Below are 23,382 nucleotides of genomic sequence, written 5' to 3' on the forward strand. Positions count from 1 at the left end.
GACTCAAATTCTTCAGTAGTCCATACTCTGTGGGACCCAAGACACTTAGGAACACGTCAGCTTTCTTTTCTGCTGCAATCTCATTTGCTGCAAGCCATCTTTCAAATCTTTCTAAGTAAGTTTCAAAATCTTCTTTCTTTCTTTCAAATTCAGGAACGTTGCCAATCATTGCCATGTTGCTGTCACTTTAATTTCCGTTTATCACCTCCATGCAATTCTGATTTTTTTTATTTATTTTTTTTACTCCAGTTTATCTTCTCCCATATGTTTTGTTGTACTTGCAATCTCTCCATGAAGTACTAACGATGGCCACTTTTTTTTTCTAGAGCTGCTGACTGATTAGTTTCCTCCATCACGCAGTGCGATAGGCTTGAAACTTTCGATTTCTAGTTGCTTCAATAACTGACAAACTGTTACTCTAGTATTGCAAATTCACTTGCACACTTACTTTCATTCGCTGTGGAATCCAAGTCCTCATCTCCACTGTAGTGTTTTTATGGGAAAAGAAAGAGAGAGACACGGAGGTATAACGTTTGCAGTCTTTACTGTTTTACCAACTTCCCGGTCTGCTACTGAAACAACCCACAGCGCATGTGCGCTATGAAAATAGCGTAATGTAACACAGTTGCACCAATGTACCACAGTGTTTCTCAACGGGGGCGTTCAGAGAACAACAAGGGGCATTGGTAGCAAGATTTTTGAAAGGGGGGCGTTCAGGTGTTCTTGGAGAGCGTTCACGAGTTTACACCAAAGATCCAGGCAAGACAAGAATAAACTTGTAATTACTTGCAAAAGAATTGCCTACAACATTCTAAAATCTGCCAGTTCAATGCGACATGTAAGCTATGTATCGTTTCTTTTGCAACAATTATTTTTCCAGTCATAGACCAGCGCTAAAGCACTGAAAAGAATTTACGTGCACAAAAATGTTTCGCACTGACAACAATCCGGTGGTGGCTAGAATCCAGCACTGACTAGAACCACGCAGCAGAGGAATTGAAAGTTGACAAGCCATTAAAAAAGTATTGACTTAAGAACCACTTATATTTTCAATAAATCATGTTCCCATTCACTCCAGTGACGAATTTTAAAATTAAACTAAATTCTATTTATTAGGTAAAACTTTTACATTTTTAGCTATTAACTAATGCCAATGCCTAATGCCAAAATGTTTTCTTTGTTCATCAAGGAATTTACTGGTCAGGCATTATTGTTAACTCGCAAGACTGTAAGGAGAAAACGACAATTTGATGGATAATTTAAATATATTCTGTAATCACATATAGATAATGTATTAATTCCGCCGTCACATCTGAGCACGGAACGCTGCTTGGATAGTTTCATAGTTAAAATAATTAATAATAATAATAATTTCTAATTGTTCATGTTTTATTCTTGTTAGAAGAGGTTTTTTTTTTTTTTTTTTTTATCTGATTATGAAGTCAAGTCAAATTTATTTATATAGCGCTTTTTACAATTGGTAATTGTTTCAAAGCAGCTTTACATATTAGAAGCACAGAAAAAAGAGAAGTGGTTAAAAATAAGCTGTACAAGCAAGCGTGGTAATATGTAACATATACAAGATGGTGCTACATTAAGCCAATGTCGGCTGACTCCCAGGGGTGGAAAAACCCCCTAGGAGAAAAACCCAGCGTGCTAACACTGGGAAAAAAGTCCTAGGAGGGAAAAAACCCCTTGGAAGATATATAAAATATATGTAAATGGATATGGAGATCAAAATCTGAATTATACATTTTTATTATAGAGATTAAAAATAGATTACATATAAATATATGTAAGCGGATACGGAGATTAAAAATCTGAATTATAGATGCAGCCAGAACTGGATCTGTAGGCCCATTGTCTCCTGGGCTACGTTGTAGTCAGGTCCAGACACAGGTTCTCCATCTGATCTGGATACGGCCTGGATCCAGCACCCGGCAAACCTCAGGATAAGCAGAGAGACTGATATTAGCGTAGATGCCATTCTTATTCTGATGTACAGGTATATCTAGTGTTATAGGAAATGTTCTCGGTTCCGGCCGACCTAATTATTGCAGCGTAACAATCCTTTAACGGATTTGAAAAATGTTAATGTATTGATAATGTGTTATGTGTATGCAAGAGCAAAGAGATGTGTTTTTAGTCTAGATTTAAACTGACAGAGTGTGTCTGCTTCCCGAACAATGCTAGGAAGATTGTTCCAGAGTTTAGGTGCTAAATAGGAAAAGGATCTGCCGCCTTCAGTTGATTTTGATATTCTGGGTATTATCAACTGGCCTGAATTCTGAGATCGCAATAGACGTGAAGGACTATAATGCACCAAGAGCTCGCTTAGATATTGGGGAGCTAAACCATTTAGAGCTTTATAAGTAAGTAGCAAGATTTTAAAATCTATACGATGTTTAATAGGGAGCCAATGTAATGTTGACAGAACTGGGCTAATATGGTCATACTTTCTGGTTCTAGTAAGAACTCTAGCTGCCGCATTTTGGACCAACTGTAGTCTGTTTAAAAGCCGAGCAGAACAACCACCCAGTAGAGCGTTACAGTAATCTAGTCTTGAGGTCATGAATGCATGAACCAACTGTGCCGCATTTGTCATTGAGAGCATATGTCGTAATTTAGATATATTTTTTAGATGGAAGAAGGCGGTTTTACAGATACTAGAAACATGACTTTCAAATGAAAGATTGGTATCAAAGAGCACACCCAGGTTCCTAACTGAGGACGAAGATTTAATGGAGCACCCGTCAAGTGTTAGAGAGTATTCAAGGTTTTTTCGTGAGGAAGTTTTTGGTCCAAAGATTAGGATATCAGTTTTTTCTGAATTTAATAATAAGAAATTTCTTGTCATCCAGTTTTTAATGTCAGCTATGCATTCTGTTGGTTTTGTGAATTTGTAGGTTTCGTCAGGGCGCGAGGAAATATAGAGCTGAGTATCGTCAGCGTAGCAGTGAAAACTAACACCATGCTTCCTAATTATCTCTCCTAAGGGCAGCATGTACAGAGTGAAAAGCAACGGTCCTAGTACTGAGCCTTGTGGTACTCCATATTGAACTTGTGATCGATACGACATCTCTTCATTAACTACTACAGACTGATAACGGTCAGATAAGTACGATTTGAACCATGCCAAAGCAATTCCACTAATGCCAATATAGTTTTCAAGTCTTTTTAAAAGAATGTTGTGATCGATAGTGTCAAAAGCAGCACTGAGATCTAATAACACTAATAGAGAAATACAGCCACGATCGGATGATAAGAGTAGATCGTTTGTAACTCTAACGAGAGCAGTCTCAGTACTATGGTATGGTCTAAATCCTGACTGGAAATCCTCACAGATTCCATTTCTTTCTAAAAAGGAGCACAGTTGTGTTGAAACTGCCTTTTCTAGTATCTTTGACAGAAAAGGTAGATTCGAGATTGGCCTGTAATTTACTAAATCTCTCGGATCTAGTTGAGGTTTTTTAATAAGAGGTTTAATAATAGCCTGCTTAAAAGTTTTTGGCACGTATCCTAGTGTTAAAGATGAATTAATTATATCAAGAAGTGGACCTACGACCTCTGGAAGCATTTCTTTCAGTAGTTTAGTCGGCATTGGGTCTAACATACATGTTGTTGATTTTGATGATTTGATAAGTTTAGATAATTCTTCCTCCTCCTATAGCGGCGAATGATTCTAGTTTTACCTCAGGGACACTACAGTGCACTGTCTGAAGCAAAACTGTAGACGGTTGCATGTTTATAATTTTCTCTCTAATATTGTCAATCTTGCAAGTAAAGAAGTTCATAAAGTCATTACTGCTGTGCTCTTTGGAAACGTCAGCAGTTGAATCTCTGTTTCTAGTTAATTTAGCCACTGTGTCAAATAAATACCTAGGATTATGTTTGTTTTCTATTAAGAGATTTGAAAAATAAGTAGATCTAGCATTCCTTATAGCCGTTCTGTACTCAATCATTTTTTCTTTCCACGAAAGACGAAAAACTTCTAGTTTTGTTTTCTTCCAACTACGTTCAGCTTTTCTCACAGCTCGTTTTAGAGCCCGAGTGTGCTCATCATACCACGGCGTTGGATTAGTTTCCTTAATCTTCTTTAGACGTAAAGGAGCGACTGCATCTAATGTGCTGGAAAACAGAGAGCCAATAGTTTCTGTTGCAGCATCGAGTTCTTCTAAGTTGTCAGGTATACTAAGGCGATGAAACTGCTCGGGGAGATTATTTATAAAGCAGTCTTTAGTGGTAGAAGTGATGGTTCTACCATATTTATGGCTGGGTGGTGGTTTTGTAGCCTTGGCTAACTGTATTATACACGAGACTAAATAATGATCTGATATATCATCGCTCTGCTGTAGAATTTCAACAGCATCAATATCAATTCCATGCGACAGTATTAGATCTAGGGTATGATTACGACAATGAGTGGGTCCTGACACGTGTTGTCTAACTCCAATAGAGTTTAAAATGTCTGCAAATGCCAATCCAAATGCGTCTTTATTATTATCTACATGGATATTAAAATCACCAACAACAAGGACTTTATCCGCAGCCAGTACTAACTCTGATAGAAAATCAGCAAATTCTTTGATAAAGTCAGTATGGTGCCCTGGTGGCCTGTATACAGTAGCCAGCACAAATGTCAACTTACATAATGTTACATAAAGCACCATCACTTCAAAGGAATTATATTTGAAATTCTTTTGAATGATTCTGAATATATTACTATAAATTACAGCAACACCTCCCCCTTTGCCTTTCTGTCGAGGATTGTGTCGATAGTCATAACCTTGAGGACTAGACTCATTTAAAGTAATGTGAACACAAATTAATCATGACAAACCAAATAAATTTGAATTGAATTAATTATACCAATGACAAACACAAGCTGATAACAATTTAGACCTATAATTATAACATAATTTTTCATGAAAAATCATGATTGTATTTATTTTTTTCGAAAGTAAGATTAATGTAAGCAGCTTCTTGCAATACTCTCCTAAATGCGTAATAAAACCTAAGTGCAAACATTACCGCTTTAATGACCGTATACGGTCGTTTTTACTGCCCAATGACAGCCCATATTATACTTATAACAGTATATTTTAACTATATTTTCAAATGGATAAAGAAAAAAAAACATGTGAATAAACAGTCTCATGTCTATTTTTTATATAGGCGTACTATTTATTTATTCTATTTTATTTAACATTTTTACATTTAACATGAATAATCAAACATTTAACAAACATTTAACATTGCACAACAATTTTAAATGTCTACTCATTTGTCCATTTTAAAATGATTTATTCATTTACATGTTTGTTTTAATTAAATTGATTTATGCTATTCTTTATTCTTTCAGTTTATAAGGTGTCACAACAAATCCTGCATTCCTATTCTTCCATACATAATATAATAGCCATAATAATGTAATAAGGCCCATCAAAGTCTGACAAACACAGCCCTCAACATAGAACTCGGATGTTTAAACTTGTAGTCATTTTGTTCATGTGGAGGCTGCCAGTGTACGGGAATATACACGTTTAATCATCCATATTTCATCAGTTCTTCTGCGTCTCCTCACAGCATTTTAATAAAACGATGTCCAACAACACAAAGAGTTCTCTCTGAAGTCCCAAGTTCCCTTCAAGATATAATGCGAAGCATGCGACTTGCACGCTTAAGTTTCAGAAAACTTCGTCATCGAAGTTATGTCTATAGTTTATATAAAACATTGAAGTTTATATGTATTCTTTATATCACAGGTTTTCAAACCCTGTGTCACGAGACTGTAACAATTTATTAGCTCAAAAGGGGAAATATTAATAATTAGTCCATAACTCGTTATGATTAATTATAAATATTTCAGTTAATCAAATTAACTTAATGTAGCTGAATTAATATTACAATCAATTAATCTGTTCGGCCAGTGAACACTCACTATTAATTGTCTATCAACTCTTATAGAAAGGATATTTTCTGTGGCCACAGAGTATCGCTTTCTTAGCATGTAGCTGTGATCGAATCGTTATCAGGGACAGAATCAACTCGCAAGAGTGTGCACACAAGTTTTATTTAACTACATCACAAACGCATAACTAAACTAAAAAACACAAACATACCATTCACACAGTGAGAGAGTGGAAAATGAATTTGAACCATATCATAACAGGGGAATGAAACAATGGAAAGAGTAAATTAACAATTGCTGGACGACCCATCAGTTTCAATATTATAAAGCACCTTTGTTAAAAGGAGTTGACAGTCTTAATACTAAATTGCCATTTAGTGTTCAAACGATACTTGCAAATGCCTTAGCTGTCCGGATCTGCAGGCTCATGAGAAAATCCTTGATGGTTTGGTCCGCTGGCGTGGAAGTTTTAATCAACATCTTTGGCGTTGATGAAGAAAATGAAGACAAACTTTGCACTGTTAATTTGACTCTTTTGTGGTCGCTGCAGTTGTGCATGGCTTGAAGTGAAATGGAGGCCTACCATCCTGGCTTGGGCCGGGTGGCCCTCGTTGTTACCAACAGGAACAGAGCGAAGAATTAGAAGTCCATAAACACTAAAACTAAACTCAACTGAGTGTGATTTTTGTGGGGGCTTTTGAACTCTCCAGACAGTCAACACCTTCAAATCTTGGCTTGACCAATGAGAAAGGTGCCATTTTTCTGGCGGGGGATTTCATTTGTTTGAAAGTGAGTTCATTTGCCTGGGTTTGTATGTTTGTGTCCATTTATACTCTGATAAATATAACAAGCATACAATGCATTCTATGATATTTCGATGTCCACCAACATGTGAGTCATTAAACAAGGAATAATTTGATAGTAAACATCACCTAGATGAAATACATTATCTCATAGTTCCAACTTTCAGGCATGCCTAACACTATACAACATACGAAAGAACAACATACAAACAGTAATAATAGACACAATGTACTGGGGAAATGCATGTTTATTCATTTAGACAAGGTTGTTAATGGCAAAGAGTCCATTTTATAGACAATGTCTGGTTCTAGTGGCCTGTCTCATAAGGGTCTTTAAAAAGTGTGTAAAGAGCGCATGGTGCAGATGGGGTGATAGCGCTCAGTGGGGGAGCCAGACCTTATGGGGCCTGCATGGCTGATTGCCTTTTACAATTGTGTTTGATTGCTCCAGACGCTACAAGACTTAAAAAATGGGTGTACAGGAATCATATAGTTTGTGTAAGTTAAAAATAAAATAAAAATAACAAAATTTGTTTTCATAAAATCATAGTCTAAAATGAATAAATAAGCAAAATATATTTGACTTAATTGATTAACAAAGCGAAAGAAAAAACTGTGACAAATAGTAGCCTATGGTTATTGATTCATTTTTGAGAGGTGCAGCACTCCACAAACAAATTCACGGAAAGGGAACCGAGATGACAAAAAGCGCATCCTGTTTTATTTATTTTGCAAAAGCACAAAGTTCTGTTTTTAGTGTGAGTGTATAAAAGTAAACTTCGCAGTATCGAATAATGTCTTACTCATATCTGTATTTTTACTTGTTTCTGCTGGTATAAGGAAACAGTTGAAGTGATCGCTCCGGCGCCTGCGCACACAACATATTCTAGCACTGCAAACTTGACATTGCAGCCTGTTCATTATCAAAATAAAATAGTCAGCCAAACATAAAAAGTTACACTGCTCATTTTAAATACTTCCGTAGTATCCTATCTGTGCTGTTCAGTATGGCCACCACTGAAACTGGTCTGCCAAGCACATTTTTTGCTCATGTGAAGAGGATGATTTTTTTTTCATCGATATTGAAACGGGAGTGAAGTACAAATCCTAGTTTATCCTATCCATAATAAATGATAGTTCAGCATCCAAATACATTGCTAATATGGAAACATTTGAATTCGTGCTGAACAAGAGGCTGCATAAGAACACCGGTTTTTACTTTTGGTTTCGCTTCAAATTAATTTGTTTTGGCTTGGTTTATTTCTACTTAAGTTTTTATTCTTGTTCTGTATATGTATAATATATACAGTTGCAAGAAAAAGTATGTGAACCACTTGCAGAATCTGTGAAAATGTGAATAATTTTAACAAAATAAAGGAGATGATACAAAACCATGTTATTTTTTATTTAGTACTCTCCTGAGTAAGATATTATACATAAAAGATGTTTACATATAATCCACAAGACAAAAAATAGCTGAATTTATTAAACCCCATTCAGAAGAAAACAGATGAAAACTTTTGAACAAGATGAAGATGTCTAAATTTTTCTTATTTTGTTTAAATATACATTTTTTTTTTTCATTTAATACTGCCCTTCAGAAGCAACAGAAGATACTTTCATGTTTCCCAGAAGAGAAATTAAATACAATTTACCTTGATCTTCAAAGTCCAAATGTTTTCAAACAAGAGACTCATGAAGAACCATCACAAAACAAACAAACAGTCGTAGATCATCCAGGTAAACACACACAGTATTAAGAATCACATACTTATGAATTTTAAATGTTTATGAAAGAAATAATGTTTTTAATAATGTTTCAAATAATGTTTTTATATTTAGCTTACAAATCGATTAATTTTAACCTTTTAATAATATAATGATGTACCAACTGTCGCTCCTGTTTACAGCATTAGTTGAGAGATATGTTTTTCTTTAAGGAATTTGCCATGTACTTATCCTTATAGGCCCCAAATTAATCAATATTGAATCGAAGGTAAATTAAATTGCAAGCTCCTGAATCGAAAGCAAATTCAATTGTGAAATTTGTAAATGCCCAGCCCTATATATATATATTCTTTTTTTTTTTTTTTTTTTTTTTTTTTTTTTTTTTTACTTGAATCAAATGTTGTTGTTGTTTTTGTTTGTTTTTTTCATTTATTTTGTGCATTTTATATTTCAGAGTCCAAAATGCTTCATTTAAATGTTAAAATCACCAAAAAAATTCTGATTGGGGGAGGATGCCCCCAGACCCCTCAAACAATTTAGTTTGTACACGTCACCTTTTTAACCTCTTTTGAGTTTGCAGGTATGTAGTTAGTTTGAAGGAAAATCATTTTCAGATAACTTTCAGGCTCAGGAAAAGTTCAGGCTCAGGATTTATTTTGCCTTTAACCCCATATTGCATGAGAACTGTGACTTGCTTAATAACAACCTCTAAGTAGGATTTCCATTTACCTAAGTAGACCTGGCAAATTATTTTGTCTGAGATTGATACCAGTTATCTAAAAAGACATGGATAAATAAACGAACAAACACTTTCTTAGAAAAACTAAAATCTCTAAAATCTGAATGTTTATTGTACTGAAATCCTACTGATGTGTCACTTGCATAATAATTTGGAACACAGTGTAAATTGGCAAAACTAACACATTGGCTGAAAGATCATCATTCTGCACATGCTAAACTTATATCTAAATATGTTACAGTTTAAAAAGTAAATCCACATAGTTCTTAAGGGGGCATCTTCCACCATCCTGTGCCTAATCAAACAACAAATGACAAAGGAAAATCACTCGCTGATCTTGACTAATTTAAGTAGCTTTAATGATTAATCTACATTTAATGAGTTCAGGAAGATTATGCAGTGTTATTTTACATTTGATTATTCTGTTTTTTTTTTTTTTTTTGTTTTTGTTGTAGGCCATTACTTACCTGTTGGTGCATCTTCCTGAAAAATTTAAAACATTGTTTATTTGATTTATATATTTGTTCTGTTGTATGTATTTGTCCCTTTTGTTTGTAATTAGTTTCTTTGATCTTATTGAACTGCTGATTTTTTTTTTTACTTGTCTTTTTACTACATTAGCTAATCTAGTATTCGTTTTTGCTAAAGCATCAATAATTTTGAAATTTCAAAAAACAAATTAAAATTAAAATTACTCATACCGTGAAATAAGACTGATTATATCACCCACCAATAGTCGTGTTAATAGTCGTGATTTCAATATTGACCAAAATAATCATGATTATGATTTTTTTGCCATAATCGAGTAGCCCTACTGTCAGTTATTTCTCAGTATTGTAATCACAATAATTAATTGGTTATTAGAATTTACATGACATTTCAGCTTTTCCATTCACTTTGAGGTTTCTTTTTTTTATGCAAAATTGTGACATTTACATGTGACACGCAATAGACAAGGCAAACAAACAGACATGAGAGTAATCTGACAATTCTTGTGTAGGATATGTATGTATATAATATATATATATATATATATATATATATATATATATATATATATATATATATATATATATATATATATATATATATATATATATATATATTAAAAGTGTGTGTGCGCGTGCGTGCGTGCATGTTTATGTTAGTGTTTCTGGGTGTTGGAGTGGGACCATATACAAAGGAACATCTAGAAATGTTTAACGGACATAGCAATAGTAAAAACAAATGATGACATTAATAATAAAATTTATAATAACAATAACATTGAAAGCTAATTTCATCAAGAATGAGGGGGAGGATGGAGGAAGAGGACAAATAATAATATTAATCACAACAGTAGTAGTAATATTAGTAGTGATAACAGTAAAAATATTAATAATAGTAATAGTTATATGTAATAGTTATAATAGTTATATGACTGCCTCTGATCCCCCCCATGGCCACGGCACAAGTCCCCTGCTCAGTCCTGGACAACAAGGAGAGATGCTGAGTGGTACAGGGCCAAAGTCCAACACCCACCTCCCATCCCACAGAGCACTCCCCACCCCAGGCTGCAACACACATGCTGTGCTTACCCTGTTGTTGTTTTTTTTTTTTTTTCCCTTGTTTATTTTTAAAACTCATAGTAGATATGTGTGTCAACTAGTGTGTTTTCTTTATGAGGTGTTTCTTTAACACTTTTCATGTGCCACCTCAAACAAGTGAAAGTGAAACCGCACACATCTAACTGGCTCATTAGGACAAGAGGTTTGTCTGTCATGTAAATGGCATGTCTATGATTGATCTTCTGATGTCTGGATGAATTGCACCTGTTCATTTGTAGATCACATCAGAGGGAGGACCACAGCCCCAGTCAAACATCCTCTTCTCTCTCTCCCATGACCACATTGCCTCTGTCAACAGTTTGGGTCACATTCAGGGCCTTTCGGTGGGCAACATGACTGTAACTGGCGTGGTTCAGGCCGTCGACACGGAAACAGGCAAACTAGTGGTGGTGTCAAAGGTGATGCTCTACAAACAGATGTGGACATATTGATCTGTGTGGTAAATGAGTTAAAGGGATAGTTCACACAAAAGTGAAAATTGTCATCAGATACTCTCCCTCATGTTGTTCCAAACCCAAAAGACTTTCATTCATGTCTGATTGAAACAAGAGTGAAGATTCATTGTAATCTGAGAAATTTCTGTCCTCCATTGAAAGTCCATTGTAAAATAAATCCCCCAAAAATGAGCTGTTTAATCCAAGTCTTCTGAAGAGACACAATCATTTTACATGATGAACAGAGTTTTGGACTTTTTGGACAGACTTTCTTTTTTTTTCTTTCTTTTTTTCTTTCTTTTTGTTTGAGTTTTTAAAAATAATCTGCATAAACAGAAGTGAATAAGTGAATCATTAAAGGGTGAACAGACTTTCAAAGGAAGGGCAGAAATCTCTCAGATTTCATTAAAAATATCTTCATTTGTGTTTTGAAGAGGAACAAAAGTTTGGAATTTCATGAGTGAGTAGTTGATGACAGAATTTTCAGTGTGGGTGAACTAACCTTTTAAATATTGTTATTGACAGGATCAAGTGGATGTTGAGGTTGTGCAGCTAAAGGCCATTAGAATCAGAGCTCCCATCACCAGAATGAAGACTGGAACGTTGGTAAACACATTATGATTTGCTCAAAGTTTTTGTCTAAAGAGTATTTTGGCTTGTTACGAAGTTATAGTTTTTTGCTGTAGATGCCGGTGTATGTGATGGGCCTGAGCAGCAGTCAGACGCCCTTCTCTTTCGGAAACGCTCTTCCTGGACTGACGTTTCACTGGTCTGTGACTAAGAGAGACATTCTGGATGTTCACACACGCCACGCAGAGGTCAGAATAAAACTTTCTCTGCTGCACAGTGCTTGTTTTCACTATTCGTATGTTGATTTTAGTGCCCCTATTATGCTTTTTTGAATATTACCTTTCACACAATGTGTAATATAGCTGTCTGTCAATTGGCCCTTTGCCGGGAGTTTGATTGACAAGCGATCTAACCAATCAGAACACCGAATCCGCCATTTTGTCCGACAAAGCAGTCAGCAGTTAGATTAACCTTGGTGGAGTTAAACATGAAAAATTGTGTATAGTGACATTTTTCCCCATTTGAAACAACATTCATTCTCATGTTCATTCATGTTTGTTTGATGCTATAAATGGACTAGTAGGAAGAGATGATCGATGTACGAAGCCTCTTGAGCTGAGGCGCTACAGCAATCTGTCACGACTATGGTCACGACACATTAAAGAGCCACAAAACGGTTTTTATTGTTTGAATTTCTGAAATTAAATTTTAGTTATCAAAAAGCATGTCTAATTAATTGAAATAATGAAACGTATCCAATTTACCAAAATTGGATTAAGTTTAGCAAAAAATTACATTTTTTTTTATTACAGGGCCCTATGATATGTTTCATTCTTTCCCCTCAAATTCTTTTTTATTTTTACCAAATTCTGTTTTAACTTTTCAGGATTAATGGTTTAATTACATTTTAATTAGTAGTCAAAAATAATCAAAAAGAATGTCTAATTAATTGAATTCTTAAAAACAACAAAATTTATTAATTAAAAAATTAGTTTTTTCAGAAATTCTGTTGCATATTTTAATTTTTCTGGGAATCAAATGAACGCATACCAATTAATTTATCTTTTAATCATGAAATTAAACCTTTTTTGTCAAACAGTGTGCTGCACAACAGAGCTTTACTGTTAAAATTAAAACATGAAGAAAAACTTTTTTTATTCCTTAAAAATATAGTTTTAATAATTTATTATTAAATAAATTTATCTAAATTCTACTTTACAACACTAATATGTTTCTGTCAAGTTAAATCAAACTTTTATTTTGACGGGTTGCCGAGATCTTTGAGTTTCTGTTTGATGATAGTTTTCTCAAACGAAGCGGTTAAATGCTGATGAAGTGACTTTCAGAGCAGCTCTGGAGATGAATTTCGTGCATTCATTTCCTCGTATAGTGAGGCGACAGAGGATGAAAACACAGTGTGCGTGCGTGTGTATGAGTTAAATGAAACCGTGCTTCCATGTCATTCATTTCAGAGGCACACAGACATGCAGGACTCATATTTCAATAGTCTTTTTGCGCTTTAATATTCACGGACACTAGTCTATATCGCAATTTGATTTAAGTGTACTGACCTGCTTTTTATTCATTCATCAAAAATTTTATTAATTCCGTGACATTCCGTGTTATATACTAAATTCCGTTTTTAAGACTGGATTCTGCTATTCCATCCGCTTTTTCTGCATTGTGGGACATTGTGGAAAATAGAATAATAGAACCAAAATGTAGCCTTTTTACCCATTATTTTCAATCTAAATAAATCTACGAAATATAGGAGATTGTTAAAACTCAAACGTGAGATTTTACTGGGACGTCACATATAAGGCCTGCCTGCGTGAGGTGTGCCGCTTCTGACTCACGCTGTTTTGTAGTTTATCAAAAGTTTATTAATTCTGAACGTGTCGCTTGTCCATATTGCACCAAATACGGCACTCCCTTGGGTCCGCAGCAACACATCCGCCACGTGTGAAGTCGATTAGATGAACGGTTCTCAACATGATCAAAATGCAAACAGACAGACACACAGACACTTCTGCCTTTATTAGTCAGAAGAATGTTCAGCCACCTCTCTCCAAAGCTTCGAAGCTCAAAAAATGATATTCAGACCAGCTCTACAAATTACCTGTAGGCCACTATTACCTAAAACTGTGTCCATTAAAAGGGACCTATTATGCCCCCTTTTACAAGATGTAAAATAAGTCTCTGATGTCCCCAGAGTGTGTATGAGAAGTTTTAGCTAAAAATACCCCTCAGATAATATTTTATAGCATGTTAAAATTGCCACTTTTTGGGGGTGAGCAAAAACAGAGCTCATTCTCTGGTGTCAGGAGTCCCTCAGGACGCACTATATTGTCAGAAACTGCAAATATATGCTGCATGGAGATAGAACAGGTATAGTTTAGTTTAATTACAGTTATAACTTATATTGTCTTGTTTTTTATCCACTATATTAGCACAAGCCTGTTTCCCGATGAGTTTTATAACGTTTATTGTACTTCACACAAAATATGAAGCATCTGTTTTCAGAAATTATCTGAAAATCACTGTAAGAGCTTAATCAAACACAGTGCAAGTGTGCATTAAAATATTATATAAAAACTGTCTCTCTCTCCCTTGCATTATGATCAACATACATAGCGAAGTACACAGAAACACCTGTTACAACTAACAGTAAACAATAAAGGCCTTATGCCTTTTCGGGTCGTGCTTAATAAACTGGTAAACTTTATATCTGTAAATCAACTCCGATGAACTGTAATAAAGTGCTCTTACCTTCATTACTGCCGTATCCAGTATCACTCTGGAGACTGTAAGCTGGATCACAAACAGTTTGTACTGATCTGTTCTTGAGTAACAAATTTTTAGCACAACCTCTGTTTTGTATTGACATTCGTTCACAAAGCAATCCAGTGTGAAATGATTCGCGCAGACATAAATGAATTTTGGTAGAGTTAAGGGAGCATTTTCTTCGAAAACAAAATGAATCCACCTCATCTTCAGTGGCTCAGATTTTGGGAGTAAATTGAGAGAGCTATCTGGATTAATCCATCCAGCTACAGAACACCTAAAACGCTTGGGAGACATTTTCGTCAGTGCAGCAATGGCGGACAGTGTGGACAACTCGCTGTGAACTTACACGCGGTTCTATGTTAAAACGGCAGTGTCTGTCAACATTCGTGGGCGGGGCCTGTGGCTAATGTGACGTGACATTGCCAGGAACCTGCAAATGGCTTGTTCTGAGAGACTGCTTATGATTTATGTGGATTAAAAAAAAAAGGAGTGGTTGGATTTTTATCATTATAGGGTGGTTGTGCACACACTGCCAACACACATTTATGTCCAAACACCATGCAAAAGTGATTTTTGCATAATAGGTCCCCTTTAACTGTGTCTGTCTGTTCTGACTAATATGAGTAATGATAAAGGATGGAGAAAGATTTGATTGACAAACTTTGTTACATCAGTCATTCACATTAGTGCTTGGCTAACATATGCTGTTTTTGATACTGTTAATATTACACTTCCCACATGTGCACCGCAATGAATTATACACATTGGTTTATTGATAGACATACACTTGTTAATGCTGATGTAGAGGAATTACAGTTGCAACATATCATGTATGTAAAACTGAGTAGAGTATCACTGAGAAACATCCTGCTGAAGTCGTCCTTTTGATGGAGGCTTGGGTTGAATAAGTAGTTCTTACAATGTTTCATCATCAGTCGGTCTGTCTGACCAATCAGAGCAGAGAAGCTCATGGAAAAGGAGGGGTTTAGAGAGACTGAATCTTTGGGTGAGTTAATTTAGAATCATTGTGGTGATGTGTGTAATGTATAATATGAAAAAGTGAAAGTGTTTTTTGACCCCCAAAACAAAATTAGGAACATTTAAAATGGCATAATAGGGGCACTTTAGGGCATCCACCAAAGCGTTTTTAGCCAGCTGAAAATGCCTAGCTGTGAGCGCTTAAAAGCATTTCGGCAGCACAGCATTTTTTTTTTTTCTTTCTATTGAGACGCTTTGTTGCTATGATACGGAATATCCGCAGCACTGTTACTTGTAACCGATTTCGCAGATAATTTGTTTCAGACTAAAAATGTCAACACAATGTAGAGTACTTGCTATGTATGTTCGGAGAACAGCAATATTAAAGGACACCTATTATGCCCCTTTTTACAAGATGGTCTTGGGTGTCCCCAGAATGTATTTGTGAAGTTTCAGCACAAAATACCCCACAGTTAATTTATTATAACCATTTGAAAATGTCATTTTTGGGGCCTGTTTTAAAAAGAGCTGTTTTGGTGTGTACCACCTTAAATATAAATGAGCTGCATATCCCCGCCCTGCCTTTAAGTGAGGGCGTAACTTGCATACCTATGGCAATAAACAGTCGGTAAAAGCAGAATGGCTGAGAGTGAGAGACCCGCTGTTTTGTATGGCATTCATCCGTACATGTTTGAACCGGAATCAGACCCAGATGATGAAGAGACTCCGGCAGAAGAAACACAATTGAGAATGGAATGGTTATTTGATACATTTATGTACTTATAGAGTTTTAATCGCGTCCCCTTTGCAATTATGGATGTGCAACAGACACACACACACACACACACACACACACACACACACACACACACACACACACACACACACACACACACACACACACACACACACACACACTGTGATAACGTTCGCGCAATTTTTTGAAGCTACAAACACAAATACTGTGATAACGTTTGCTAAGTAAACATACAGTTTTTAATACAATATCTTTAAAAAATATATATATATACCTGTGGATACACACTATACAAACAAGGTTTAAATTATATACACAGACATTCTACGACGACAACAACTTTAGACGCATTTGTTATTGAATTGGCTGACATCGACTGAAATGACTATTTGCTCAAAAAACATTAAATACACTTACTTCTTCTAGAGGTGACGTTGGATCGCGAACAGTAGGCAACGATCCACACTTGAGGATTAACTTTGAAGCAAGACCTGCTTTGAATTGACCCTCGTTCTCAAAACAGTCAGTCAAAAAATGATTCGCGCAAACATTTTGGAATTTTGAGTGGCGCCTTTCCTTCGTAAATAAAATCCATCCACTGCGTTTTCAGTGGCTCTGATGTCGGAAATAAGTGAAAACTACTATGTTCATTATTACATCCCACAACAGAACACTTATGTTTCTTAGGAGACATTACCGGCTGTCGTTGAAACAATGGAGGATGGTTGACATATCACCGAGGGCGGGGTCTATGCCAAAACCAGATTTTCAATCAAACCACGTGGGTGGGGCTTAGCGCAATTCTACGTCACAGTGAGAGCAATCTTAGAACAGGGCGTTCTGAGACAGTGCTTATGAATTATTGAGATTGTAAAAAAAACCCTGGGTGGATTTTTCTCATTCTAGGGTGGTTTTGCTCACACACTGCCAACACACATTTATGGTCAAACACCATGTAAAAGTGAATTTTGCATAATAGGTGCCCTTTAATTTCTCATCCATTTTGTTCTGTTCTCTGCTTGAAGAATGTTGTAACAATCGGTCGGTGTTGTATTTGTCCCATCCCTTCTCCACTCTGATTGGACTGCTGGCTAAAAAGTGACAGCTGCTATGTTTCCATCCACTTATTTTTATGCGCATTTTGGGATATTGTGTCAAAAACTGCTGGATGGAAACGCCAAGATGCGCATTCTAAAAATGCACATAAAAAAACTTGTGCGCTCAGTTTGAGTCTGATAAATTTTCTATCTGATAAGAAAACATGCGACTTTTCACAATGGGAAGGCATAATTGTACTAACAAGTGGAAAAATCGTGTTGCAAAGCATCTGAAATGCTGTTTTGGTCATTCAGAAATCTGTCCTCAATGTGGTTCAGTATAATTCCTCCCAGAACTGTCTTGAACATGACTTCGTTCCCAAACAGCAGCATCTGCCTCTGAAAGCAAGTTTAAAAGAAAGAAAGTAGGTTTATTGCGTTTCTTCTGCATGCTCTGAAACACAAATAATTTATTATATACTAAAATTATTATATACAGTGGCTTCTCCTACGTTTCTTAGTGATATTTAGCACCAGTTTATCAGGAAGTGATGATTTTGTTCTCTTTGACTCACTGGATGGAAACAGTGCTTTATTCGCAAATGTTTTATGCGATATTGCAATTTTAAGCATAAGCTAAATTCTCAACTTTGGATGGAAATAGCTAGTGATGAACGAAGCGTTTTGCTCAAAGTTGAACATTCTTCAACTCAAGGCAACCGGTAAAAAAACGTTGAGCGCTCAGTGCTTGAGCGTGAAAAATACCCTCAGCGCCTCATTACGCTCCTGGCCTTTAAAAAAAAAATGTGGTGAAACAATTGGAAAAGTACGCTAGCTGCTGGAAAAAAAACGCTTTGGTGGGGACACAGCTTAACTTCATCAGAGTTAGGGCTGGTAACTCAGTATTTTTACTTTGGTTTTGATTTGGTATCTAAGTATTGAAGATATTTATTATACATCTCAATTTTTACATTTGCTCTCGATACATTTAAAAGAGTGAAGTGAAAGGAAAGGAAAAAGACATGATCTGGATAAAACAGCTGTTCTTACAATGAACATACAAATTACAAAATCAACACGAGTTAAAAAAATGAATAATCTAGACTTTTTTTTTTTAAATAAATAAACACGAAAGGAACATTTATAATTAAATGTACTTAAAGGTACCAATATAAAAAAATATTAAATTTAAAAATGTGAAAATTGTACAAACATTTGTGATTGTCGCAACAATAAAGGCGAGTTCTTTGAAGAACAAAGAAACACATGAAGTTCAATGAAACACATCACGCATTACCTGGAACAAGTGGCAGGTCTTAGTTTGCATTTACTCATTTCTGTGGTGAACCTTCACCCCAGTGTCTGGCAGAATTTGTGCTTCAGTTTAAGCAGTGTTTGTGTGATCTCTCCTGCAGGCATCTGTAAAGCTCAGTGCTGAGCACAACTTTGCCATGAGTGTGTTTGGCAGGAGTAAAGGCCGCACTGGATTGAGGGTGGTGATGAAGGCCAGTGTTCCTCTGGCTGGACATCTGGAGGACAATGCCCTTGAATTCCATGATGAGATACAGATTCAGGTAGACTGAAACTCATTCTGTCATTCATTTGCTAAACAGAGAGCAAAGATTGACTCTACCATCCTTCGATTTTCAGGTCTATGAGAAATTGCAGCTGTTGAACCCAGAAGTTCAAGCGGAGGAGATACTGATGTCCCCAAACTCCCTGCTGAAGCTCCAAACTAACAGGTACTTCAGTTCAGATGAACACACACAGCCACAGCTGACATGGGCTGTGTCTGGACTGGATAACATTACACATCTGTTGTTTTGTCATGAATGTGAGCTGCACTGCTCTACAACAACAAAATACAATAAAGGTGTTTTGTTATGACTCTAGTTATGACCAGCATACCAGTAAAAACCTAGTGTGAAATACAATACAGGCCACAGTTTAATTAAATTCATTATGGATTCGCAGTTTCCAATCGTGTTTTCAACTAAATTAACGTGTGTGTGTGTTTAAAGAAAGTTATAAAAAAAAAAGTCAATTATACAGTGTTTCCCTGGACAACAGTTTCTCATTATTTAGAAATATTTTACCTAAATATATTAGAATTAAATATATTAATTAGAATTAAATAGATTTGAGTATTCCAGATCCATTAAATAATATTGAGTAACTTGTTAGACAAAATTGGATCAGTTTGTATTATTATACTGTATACACCGATCAGGCATAACATTATGACCACCTTCCTAATATCGTGTTGGTCCTCCTTTTGTTGCCAAAACAGCCCAGACCCATCGAGGCATGGACTCCACTAGACCCCTGAAGGTGTGCTGTGGTATCTGGCACCAAGATGTTAGCAGCAGATCCTTTAAGTCCTGTAAGTTGCGAGGTGGGGCCTCCATGGATCGGACTTGTTTGTTCAGCACATCCCACAGATGCTCGATTGGATTGAGATCTGGGGATTTGGAGGCCAAGTCAACACCTCAAACTCATTGTTGTGCTCCTCAAACCATTCCTGAACCATTTTTGCTTTATGGCAGGGTGCATTATCCTGCTGAAAGAGGCCACAACTACCAGGGAATACCGTTTCCATGAAAGGGTGTACATGGTCTTCAACAACGCTTAGGTAGGTGGTATGTGTCAAAGTAACATCTGCATGGATGGCAGGACCCAAGGTTTCCTAGCAGAACATTGCCCAAAGCATCACACTGCCTCCGTTACCTTACCTTCTTCCCATTGTGCATCCTGGTGCCATGTGTTCCCCAGGTAAGCGAGACACACACACGGCATTCACGTGATGTAAAAGAAAACGTGATTCATCAGACCAGGCCACCTTCTTCCATTACTCCGTGGTCCAGTTCTGATGCTCACTTGCCCACTGTTGGCAATTTCAGCGGTGGACAGGGGTCAGCATGGGCACCCTGACTGGCCTGCGACTATGCAGCCCCATACGCAACAAACTGTGATGCACTGTGTATTCTGACACCTTTCTATCAGAACCAGCATTAACTTCTTGAGCAATTTGAGCTACAGCAGCTCGTCTGTTGGGTCAGAACACACGGGCCATCCTTCGCTCCCTATGTGCATCAATGAGCCTTGGCAGCCCATGATCCTGTCGCCGGTTCACCACTGTTCCTTCCTTGTAACACTTTTGATAAATACTGACCACTGCAGACCGGGAACACCCCACAAGAACTGCAGTTTTGGAGATGCTCTGACTCAGTCATTTAGCCATCACAATTTGGCCCTTGTCAAACTCGCTCAAATCCTTACGCTTGCCTGCTTCTAGCACATCAACTTTGAGGACAAAATGTTCACTTGCTGCCTAATATATCCCACCCACTAACAGGTGCCGTGATGAAGAGATAATCAGTGTTATTCACTTTACCTGTCAGTGGTCATAATGTTATGCCTGATCGGGATATATATATCTATATCTAACATGGCGGTTCTTTGAAGCGAGGGAGTTTGTTTTTGCTCAGTCTTCAAAATGAGTGCTTTAAACTCTATTAACACTTTTGATGGCCTGGATGAGCCAGTGAGACCTACACCTGGGGGCCGGAGTCCGAAGCGCCAACTCGGCTCGGTTCCTGAGATAGGTTCGTTTGAATATAAGGGTGTCTCTGCTCGCCTCGCCTTGCCGTGTGTGCAAGTGTGTGACATCGTATCAGGCGATCAAACAGTTCAGTAAACTGTTTGAAACACCCTTTCAATACAGAGATTCTAGATGTTTTTATATAAAAAGGCTAAAAAAAGGATGGATTTGTAGCATTTTTAAACAAAAAAAAAAAAACTTTGAATTTATAATCAACAAAATTGTTGTTTCATTTAACAATCATTGTTTAACATGTTCAGACTGAGCCAATAGACCATTTTAACAGGATAAATTGAATATTAACAAAATGTATAGGTCTAGGTAAAAAAAATGTCATTTTCATGAAAACTATTAAAATGGATTTATAGCGTTTTGGAAAAGAGCTCTTCTTTATTTTTATATATATATATATATATAATCGAGCAACATGCATTATTAACCATATAGTATGTGTTATTTCCTGTAGAGATGGGCAGGGGTCCCTGTCATACCGTGTGCTGGATTGTCCAGACAGAGCTGCTCTCATTCAAGTGGATGATAAAGGTCATCTGACATCTGGATCTCTGACAGGAACAGCATCCCTACAGATTAGCTCGCAGGAAACATTTGGTGTCAATCAAACCATCACCATTGCTGTGAAGGTAACACCGACATATAAAGATAGGATGCTATGCAAGTACAATTCAGTCTTCAAACATAAGATCTTTTTAGCAAATTGTAAGTTCATTTTACAGAACCTAATAAATTTACTTAATAGAGAACAAAATAGAGGATAAGTAACTTGAATTGCAGATAAATAATATTGCTTATTAAACGTCTCATGATTAATTTTTAGTGACTAATGACTGGCTGACTGTACATTATCAAACATATTTATATTTTATAATTCACAGTTGTTCTTAACTGTAAGTGAATGTTTTAGTAATTACAAATCAGAATCAGTAGTGTTTATGTTTTGTTGTATTAAGGTGGTGACTGTATCATACCTACGTCTGAGCACCAGTCCAGTAATGTACACGTCGAACAGAGAGGTTGTGTCCGCCATCCCGCTGGGAGCCATTTTGACCTTCACTGTTCATTACCACGACAGCACAGGCGAAACCTTACACAGCCACAACTCAATGCTTAGCTTCTCCACCAACAGGTGCTGCAAAATCAGGAAATGAAACCATATACATGACATGCAACACTTACTCAGTCCCTACACTTCAAGCCAGCATCATTTCAAAGTGACAATGCCCACCCTGCTGGCCCACTTGTCTGCCACAACCAATTATAACGGTTTATATTTAATGCAGAATATTATTTTAATGTCTACACACATTATTAACACATTAATATTTTGCATCAAAAAACATTTGTTGCACAAGCAAGCATAAATGCAACATATTTCACCATGTTTTATTTCTCTTGTAAAAGAGATTAATATTGGGACTGTTCTCCCCAGGTCATCGCAAACTCTGTAACACGAAATAGGAAATCTGATATTTTATGAAGTGTATTTCTTCCATTTATAATCTGGATTATTTTCAAATGAATTAAAATGCTTAAACTCATGAATCTTTGCACATGCATCAGAAGTGGTGAAAATTTACTTCTGATATAGGTTTCAGAATTAGGTGTGGCAAAAGTTCAATGTTAAGCCATGAAACAGGAAGTTGTTGTAAGTCAGGCATACAATGTCCGATCTGCCCAAAACTTCACGTTTTATTAGAGTTCTGGCCTGAAAACATCTACCATGCTATATTCAGTTACATTCATAGTGCCACCTGCGGGCAACACAAAATGTCATGTATTACACTGTGATTAGCACCTCATAGAGATTTATCCAGATCAACATCATATGTTGTCTGTCTAATGTTAAGGCCTTAGCGATTGTTAAAATGCGAAGATCTTAGATTTTCGTTGAAGGGTGTGTTCGTGGCAGCCTGACAAATTTTGATGTTTTGCCATGAAACAGGAAGCTGTTGTAACTTCACACATTTGATAAGAGTCCTGGCCTGAAGACATTCTACATTCAGTTAGTCATAGCGCCACCTACTGGCAACAGGAAATGGCATGCTTTGCACTGTAATTCACTTCCACAAACACATTTAAATATGCCAAACATGCTAGAAACATGTTAAATCATGCAACACTTCGCTAAGTGCTAAAGTATGCGATTAACTCCAAAAAACAGGAAGTTGTTGTAACTCAGGCATACAATGTCTGATCTGCTCCAAACTTCACGTTTGATAATAGTCCTGGCCTGAATACATCTACATGGCAATATTCAGTTAGTCAAAGCTCCACCTTTTGGCAGCAGGAAGTGTGGCACGTTGAAATGACTTTGCCATATTTCTCCTATATTTACTCGCTCGCCCACTGTTCACTGTTTTCCTAAAGCCTGAATGGAATGGTGGCCCTGGGTGCGAGGGCCCTTTCAACGCT

At 36.5% G+C, this 23,382-nt stretch overlaps 1 protein-coding gene across 3 annotated transcripts in view; it reads left to right on the forward strand.

Moving 5' to 3' along the window:
- The window catches only part of nup210 (nucleoporin 210), a 73,942-nt gene that overhangs the window by 40,533 nt on the left and 10,027 nt on the right, over positions 1-23,382 (forward strand). For all 3 annotated transcript variants that reach the window (XM_048155382.1, XM_048155380.1, XM_048155381.1), the window contains 7 exons: positions 11,007-11,186; positions 11,748-11,828; positions 11,909-12,040; positions 18,767-18,925; positions 19,002-19,093; positions 21,419-21,593; positions 21,921-22,096. In XM_048155382.1, coding sequence (XP_048011339.1) covers positions 11,007-11,186; positions 11,748-11,828; positions 11,909-12,040; positions 18,767-18,925; positions 19,002-19,093; positions 21,419-21,593; positions 21,921-22,096 — 995 coding nt within the window. The remainder of the gene's footprint in view (positions 1-11,006; positions 11,187-11,747; positions 11,829-11,908; positions 12,041-18,766; positions 18,926-19,001; positions 19,094-21,418; positions 21,594-21,920; positions 22,097-23,382) is intronic.

Source organism: Megalobrama amblycephala, linkage group LG14 (genome assembly GCF_018812025.1).
Source record: "Megalobrama amblycephala isolate DHTTF-2021 linkage group LG14, ASM1881202v1, whole genome shotgun sequence".
Lineage (NCBI taxonomy): Eukaryota > Metazoa > Chordata > Actinopteri > Cypriniformes > Xenocyprididae > Megalobrama > Megalobrama amblycephala.